Raw genomic sequence first — 7,445 nt, forward strand, 5'->3', positions numbered from 1 at the left:
GCCCCGGCGGACTCGGGGTCCAGGCCCGCCGGTTGAAGAAGCTGCAGGCGCCCCCCCCCCCCCCACACCGCCCGGGAGCCCATCCCTGCCCGAGCGGGCGGCCTACCCTCTGGCCGGCAGGTGGCAGCACCCGCCTGGCTCAGGGCCGGTCCTCCGCGGCGGCGCTCGCCCGGCGCTTCCTAACTTTCTCCCTCAGGGGCCGCGGCCGCATCTGATCCCCGCCGAGCCGCTGCGGCGGGAGCGCTGCCTGGCCCCGGGCGCTAATTAAAAAGCTGCTTTGCTTGTCCGCGTCCTCTGCGCCCCAGCTCGCCTGGCGCCGCGGGGACCAAGGAATGTGTCCCCATCCCCATCTCATCCCCCGCGGGGGCTACGGGCGCGGGACCCTGGAGGCTCCAGCCCTCCAGCCGCGCGCCCAGGGCCGGCGCTCCGTCCCCGCTTGGGGCCTTTCCACCCGCAGCGAGGGCTGCACACGCGCCCGCCTTTTGGGCCTCTAAAACCATCCGCTCCCCAGGCCGGCCCGAGGGTAATTCGCAGAGTTTTAGTTTACAAAGCACATTCACGCGGTTATCTTCTGGAAATCCAGCTCTGTGAGGGAGACAGGGCCAGAATTTTACAGAGGCTCAGAGGTTGAGCCACGGGCCGGAGCTTCTCTCCCAGCACAGTGCTCCTCCGTCTACCTGCACTGCCCCCATTAATCACGCCTGGGCCCTCAGCTGGTAATTGACAACTCTTCTTCAGATGTGCAGTCTCTTGGGGGGGCCGAGGGAGGGCCGGGGAGATTTGGGACACCCCATGATAAGCCTCCATGGCTAGAAACTGAATGGGAGAGGGACAGACCTGCTGAGTGTCCCTAGTTCTCCTAAAGGCACTTTGGGTCAGAAGGAAACAGCCCCAGGGGCAGGAGAGGGAATGAGGTGGCAGAGATGATTTCAGGCCATGGGAGGCATATGGGGGTGGGCAAGGGAGACCCCTGGAGATGGCAGGAGAGAAGGAAGAAAATGAAGGTGTGCTGTGCTATGGGTTGTTTTCCTGATCCTTCCAGGAAAGGAGAGATGTGGCTGGTGGCTCCTCCATCCCACCCACTGAGCTGAGGCTGCACCCAGCTGGGACCCAACACTGCCTCTCTTTGCTCCCCGCCTTCCTCATCCCTCCCAGTCACTCAGATTCCAATACAATTTCCAGCTAACCAGCATGTCGATAGAACAAGTCGGGCGGCCGGATTGCTGGCCAATTACAGGAAATCATTCTGCTCCACAGCTCAGCGCTCAGGGAGAGGCAGGGAGGGAGGGGATTTGAGGAGCAGGCGCCCAGCTTGCAGGCTGGGAAGGGGCTTCAGGCAGAAGGCAGGAGCGCTGCCACCCTCAGAGGAGGGTGGTGGTGGATGGGAGGCTCCTGGGGGCAGTTCAGCCCCAGGCTCTTCCTCAGCCTCACACAGAGCTCTGGATCCAGCTTCCCTGTGATGGGGGGGATTGGTGCCCCAAGCAAGAGAGAGGGAGAAAGAGAGAGCATGCGTGCACTGGGGGCTGAGGGTGGATGAGGAGGGCCCAGGAGTCGAGGCATCTGGTTGGGACTGAATCAGATAGAAGCGGGCATGGTGAGACCAACCTCCCCCAGAGCCCTGTGCACTCAGGAGTGGGCATCTGAGTGCCCGGAAGCTGGGGCCCACACAGGCCAGACCTGTGCTGCCACAGCCAGCCACGGACCCAGGGGCTCCTAGGGGTATGACAGGGCAGAGGGGAGAAAAGGGGTTACAGCCTGCATCCTAGTGGACTAGCAGTACCTCACCCAGTGACGGGGTAAGTCTTCCATCCCAGCCATCTTTCCTCCCCAGGAGGTGGAGCAGAGAAACATAGGAGAGGCCTAGGGCCTCTTCTTTCGCCCTCAAGAAACTTTCACTCAATTGAAAGGACCCCAGCTCCCCTCCACTTTGCATCGGTCTGAATCCACCCTGACCTTCTGTGTCTACCTGGAAGCCTCTTTGCCAGCCCCACCCCATCCCTCATCACATCTCTCCCAGAACTGTCTCCAGCCCTGCCCCAGGCTGTCCCACCATGAGATACCCCACCCCCAGCACCAGTGATGAGCTCCCCTTCCCAGCCCCTTGAGTCTTCCCTCAAAGTACTGAAAATCCTTGAGAACCAGAAACTTCCCTATGGACTCATTCCACCCGGTTGAGTGCTTGTTGCCATGTTTGTCTTGAACCCCAAAAGGAAGCAACTGTGACCCAATGATCTCCTCTGCTCCAGGCTCTAGCCACCTCCCCAGGCCTTCTCCCCAATTCCCCACGATCTCACTGCTCCCTCCCCCAATTCCAAACCCTCTCCTCAGAATCCTCCAGGGCTGGGGCCTGGGTTGGATTCACTCTCCGCTCTTTGCCCAACCCAAGGGTAGACAGAGGGGCAGATATGGGAGAGGATATAGACCTTGGAGCCCAGTGCACCTGGCCCCCAGCGGCGCTCGGGAAATTTGCTGAGTTAATGCGGTTGAATAGTAAGGCCATCTTCAAAGTTGGTGAGGTGCATGGAGAGAGCAGGGGCAGCGCCCTGGGATCCCTCCTTCCCCAGGGTCTCTGCCCAAATACATAGGTTGAGACATGCGGGGTGGAGGGGTCGGGGCTGGCCTGGTATGCGTCACGGGCTTGGAGCATGACGGGCGCCCGTCCGCTTGGCAGAGCTGAGATTAAGCCGGGGCTCTTGGGCTCCTAGCGCCGCCTCCGCCGTCCCTCCCGCGGGTGCTGTCTCCCGCGGGCCGGGCGCTCGGTGCTCGGCGATCCGGAAGAGGGAGCCTGCCCGGCCCACGGCCGCGGTGCCCCCCCGCCCGGCTTGCCGCGCTCGGCGGCCCGCAGGCTCCGCGCCATCGATTGGGCCGCGGGGACCTGGGCGCGCCGCCTCCCTACCCCTCGCTTTTAATTGAAGTTTGTTTGAGCAGAGCGCAGAGCGGGCAGAGGCAGAAGCCAAATATTTAGTTGCTGCAAATTGGCACCTCAAGATCAATTACCCGGCCGGTGTCAGGGCCTGCGCCGCCCCCCGCGCCCCGCGGAATCTCAATGCCGCGCTGCCCACGCCCGGGCCGCCCGCGCCGCCCGCCTCCATTCCGCAGCACGTTTCTCATCAGCTCCAGTCATACATCACCCGTGGCCGCGAGGGAACAGATTTTCAATGGGAAAAGTTCCCTGGGAGGGTCCTCCTTGCTGATTCCTGCTGCGCCTTGCGCTGTCTGGCCCCTGCCCCCACAGGGCCTGTCTGATCCGGACATCCTGGGAGTACGAGTGAGCTCCAAAGCAAGGACTTTGGGTCACACGGACCTGGCCCTAATCCCAGGAACTCCTCTGACCCGCTGGGTGACCTTGAGGAAGTTACTTATGCTCACTGAGGCTCGGTTTCCCCCTCTGTAATATGGGGGCTCAACCTTCACCTTGCCGGGTCTACAACATGGAGGGACAGCCCCCCTGCAAGGGTCTGGCGCACAATAGCTTTCCATAGGTGTTAGTTCTCAGACCTGCTAGAGTGTAAAATAGGTTCTAGAATGAAGTGAGGGACACTGAGTGGGAGGCAACTCAATCAAGCAGCTGATGAATGACACATGGGAAAGCAGGGGGCAGCCAGCCCAGCAGAGGCCTGACAGGCCGCAGGGCCCTGGTCAAGTTCCATCAAGGAGAGCCCCGACTCCTGGCCCAGGTGCATCTGGGCACAACTAGAAGGAGAGCTGCTTCTGCAGTACTGAGGTTGGAGAGTCGGGCCTGGAAGTGAGCTGAGAGACAGCCGTGACTCCAAGGCTGCAGCCAGGCAAGGAGGCAGAGGGCCATGAAGAAGCTCCCGGAAGTCTCCTGACTCTCACCAAGCTGAGGACCAGGAGGCCATGCCTGTGGCAGAGGCGAGGAGGAATCAGGGCTGGTGACTGCAGCTGAGGCTTTGCCTTTTCCCAGCTGCATGACGCTAGGTCAGTGACTTAACCTGTTTTCCCATGTGTAAAACTGGGCTGACCCTCTACCTCCCAGAGCATTTGTGAGGAGCAAAGGAGATGATGTATGTACGGGAGAGGGAGCGAAACACAACAGGAGTGAGGAAGATGGTGCCAAGTTCAGGTGTGAGTTCTCTTCCTTCCCATGCTCAACGTTGCTTACCCTGATGGTGCTGGAGGCTGGGGGAATGCTGTGAGTCCCAGGCTTACACTCTGAGAGCCCTTCCTTAATAGATGAGTCTCCTCAAACTCCTCTTCCTCCTGACTACTGCCACAACCACCTTTACTCCCCAGTCATCCCCCTTCTCCAGGACAGGAGCCAGCCACACCTGGAGAAAAGTTCTTTTCCCATCAAACCCTGAGTCCAGGTGGAAAGACAAGCCTGACACAAAATCCAGAGCCCCAAATCCTGCCTGATGGGAAGCAAACTCACTCCTCAGCCTTGATTTTCCCAACTGTGAAATGGGACCACAGGTCATGGGCCACTGATTATGAGGTTCTGTTTGGACTGGTGGGCGACCTCTAGAGGCTACTGAATCCACTGTCCTGCCTTCCATACTCTGCTCCTACCCACTCCTACCCCCACCTGCCACAGGATTGTCACTGCTAAAAAAAACAACCCTGCCAGCCTCTTTGGGAATGGCAGGCCACCGTTTGTCAAGTCAGGAAGTCCTTCTGACAGTCTACCTTAAATCTCTCACTACTTCCCTTCAGGGAAAATTGAAAGAACAAACCACAAAAAGATAAATGCTTATGGATAGGCCATGCCACACTATTTTTAAAAAATACCCCCAAAGAGGGCAGGGGGTGGGAATTACCTTCAGACACAATGCTCTTTACACTAAACATCTTGGCGATAAATATAGCTGTGTAATTCTTTTTTTCTCCTTGACAGAGAGAAAGGCTGAGGCTGGGCAGAAAGGCAGAGGGACCCAAAAATATAAATCAATATGTGACTTTAATATATGTGCTCTCGGTGTCTGTGTGTGCTGGGGGATTATTAGTAACCTTGATTCCAGCTCAGTGTCCATGTGAGGCGGGGAGATGTGCGGCCCCCAGGGAGGAGAAGAGAAATTAGGAAGCCAAATTCTTCTCCTGATTGACACCTGGGTAAACATTATCCCGGCAGAAAGGGAAGAAAAAAAGATCAATGCTGGGTATTTTTATCACGTTCCAGGGACGGACAGGGAGGGAAATTAAAGAAACAGTCCCCTAGCATCATTGACTATGCTCATTTCCATGGAGGAGGCAGATGGGGTGGAACCCGGGGGGAGGGCCAAGCGGAGGAGCAAGGGTGGGAGAGGAAGTGGGCACGTCCCAGGGAGCAGCAGTCATTGTTTGTTTTGCCCTGAACCACGTATGTGAGTGGCAGCAGGTACAAAGGAGCCACACATTTCATGGCAGGGCAAAGGCCCCAGCTTTGATGGGGAATCATAGGCCAGAGTCTAATGTGAGATCAGGCTCTGGTTTCAATGGAGGCCCAAGAGGCATTAGTCTTAGTGCGGCTATCAGGGGGCTGTTGCTAGTGGAAGGTTCCAGAGCATGGGGAGGGGAGAGTGGCTTCAGCAGGGGCTGGGGGGACTGAGTACTCCAGGTCGGGTCCAGGCCGTGTCAAGGCCAGTGTGGAGGGAAAGGCATCTCTCTGGGTCATCTCAGAGCTAGAGTCAGGAAAGCCTGGGCTTCCCCCTCTGCCTGGCTGTATGACTGTGAGGCCAAGTCATTTGACCTCACAGAGCCTCACCTTCCCCATCTGTAAAATGGAGGCAGGCAACCCCCAGCCCACTGGCCTCACAGAGGTTTTACAATGAGGTTACACAAAATGCTGGGCAGGGCTAAGGGGCTATTGCTATCTGGAGCAGCACTGCCCAGTGGAAATATAATGCAAGCCACATATATACTTTTAAATGTTCTAATAGCCACATTTAAAAACGTGAAAGAAAACTGTGAAATTAATTCAAATAATATTTTTTAACTTAACCCAACATATCTAAAATATTATCATTTCAGTATATGGCACTAGCCACATTCCAAGTGCCCAGTAGCCACATGTGACAAGTGGCTTCCATATTGGACCAACACAAATCTGAACTGGGCTGACAGTGGTGGCTCATGCCTGTAATCCTAGCACTCCAAGAGGCCGACGGGGGAGGATCACTTGAGCTCAGGAGTTCAAGAACAGCTTGAGCAAGAGCAAGACCCCCATCTCTGCAAAAAATAGAAAAATTAGCCAGGTTTGGTGGCATACACCTGTAGTCCCAGCAACTTGGGAGGCTGAGGCAGGAGGATCCACTGAGCCCAGGAGTGTGAGGCTGCAATAGCTATGATCATGCCATTGCACTCTAGCCGGGGCAACAGAGCAAGACAAAACAAAACAACCCCCCAAAACCAAATCTGGACTGAGAAGCCCACAGGGCAGGGCTTCTGCCCCTGTGACAGTGGCGAGGGGCCTCTGGAGGCAGAGGGCAAAGTGAGCCCCTGAGAAATGCAAGGCAGAGTTTTCAGGTAGTGATGGCCTCCCCAAGAGAACATGCCTCTTGCAAAGCATCTCCTTCATCCCTCTCCAGAAGAGGAGAAGAGGAAACACAGGAAGAAGTGCCTAGTGCAGAGCCCCAATTCCTACTTCACGGATGTGAAATGCCCGGGATGCTATAAAATCACCACGCTGTTCAGCCGTGCACAAACAGCAGTTTTGTGTGTTGGTTGCTCTACTGTCCTCTGCCAGTCTGGAGAAGGAAAAGCAAGGCTTGCAGAAGGATGTTCCTTCAGAGAGAAGCAGCACTAAATGTCCCCTGCTTGAATGAATGGGAAACCATTCCAGTAAACATTTTGGATAAAAAAAATAAAAGCAAGGCAGAACACCCCTTTTGGGGGAGGCAATATTGTAGCCTCTAAGTGACTACACTGCCCTAGCAGCGGGTCTCTGGGTGAAGCAGACTAATGGCAGTGGTCTTCCCTCAGTAGGGCTGCCTGAGGTCCCCAGTTAGCCCAGGCAGGACTTGGGGCTGGGTAGACACTGAGCTCCCCTTTTGGGCATCCCCTGGCACCTAGAGGAGCTGATATGGAGGGAAGAGCCTGGCAGCTGGACTTGGACATATTTCCTTCCTGGTGCCTCTGTTCTGGCTGCAGGATCTAAGGCCAGGCCCCTCTCTGAGACACACCATCTCTCAACTGGAAATGGTGTGATGAACCCACTTCAACGGCAGTGGAAAGGTTTAATACACAAAGAATGCATGTTTATGAGCCATGAACACGTGTGAGGAAAAGAGAAAGTGAGAGAGGGAGGGAGGGGGTCCTCTTCTAATGTCACCCCTTCCTTGGGTGGCTGTTGCTGACTTGTTCCCAGGGTCTGCAAGGGCCACCCAACTTCTGAGGGAGGCAGGCTCCAGCTGGAGAGAGAGAGAGAGAGTAGGAGGGGAGGCCCAGGAACGGTGTGATTCTCCAAGAGCCACACAGCAAACCCAGAAGTGGTCAGACTGGAGCACCCT

At 56.6% G+C, this 7,445-nt stretch overlaps 1 protein-coding gene across 1 annotated transcript; it reads left to right on the forward strand.

Moving 5' to 3' along the window:
* Positions 1–6,487: 6,487 nt before the first annotated feature.
* On the forward strand, positions 6,488–6,742 carry LOC123621050 (40S ribosomal protein S27-like). Its single transcript, XM_045526803.1, has one exon. The coding sequence runs from the start codon at positions 6,488–6,490 to the stop codon at positions 6,740–6,742; it is 255 nt and encodes an 84-aa protein (XP_045382759.1).
* The last annotated feature ends 703 nt before the right edge of the window (positions 6,743–7,445 follow it).

Source organism: Lemur catta, chromosome 15 (genome assembly GCF_020740605.2).
Source record: "Lemur catta isolate mLemCat1 chromosome 15, mLemCat1.pri, whole genome shotgun sequence".
In the NCBI taxonomy this organism is placed as follows: Eukaryota; Metazoa; Chordata; class Mammalia; order Primates; family Lemuridae; genus Lemur; species Lemur catta.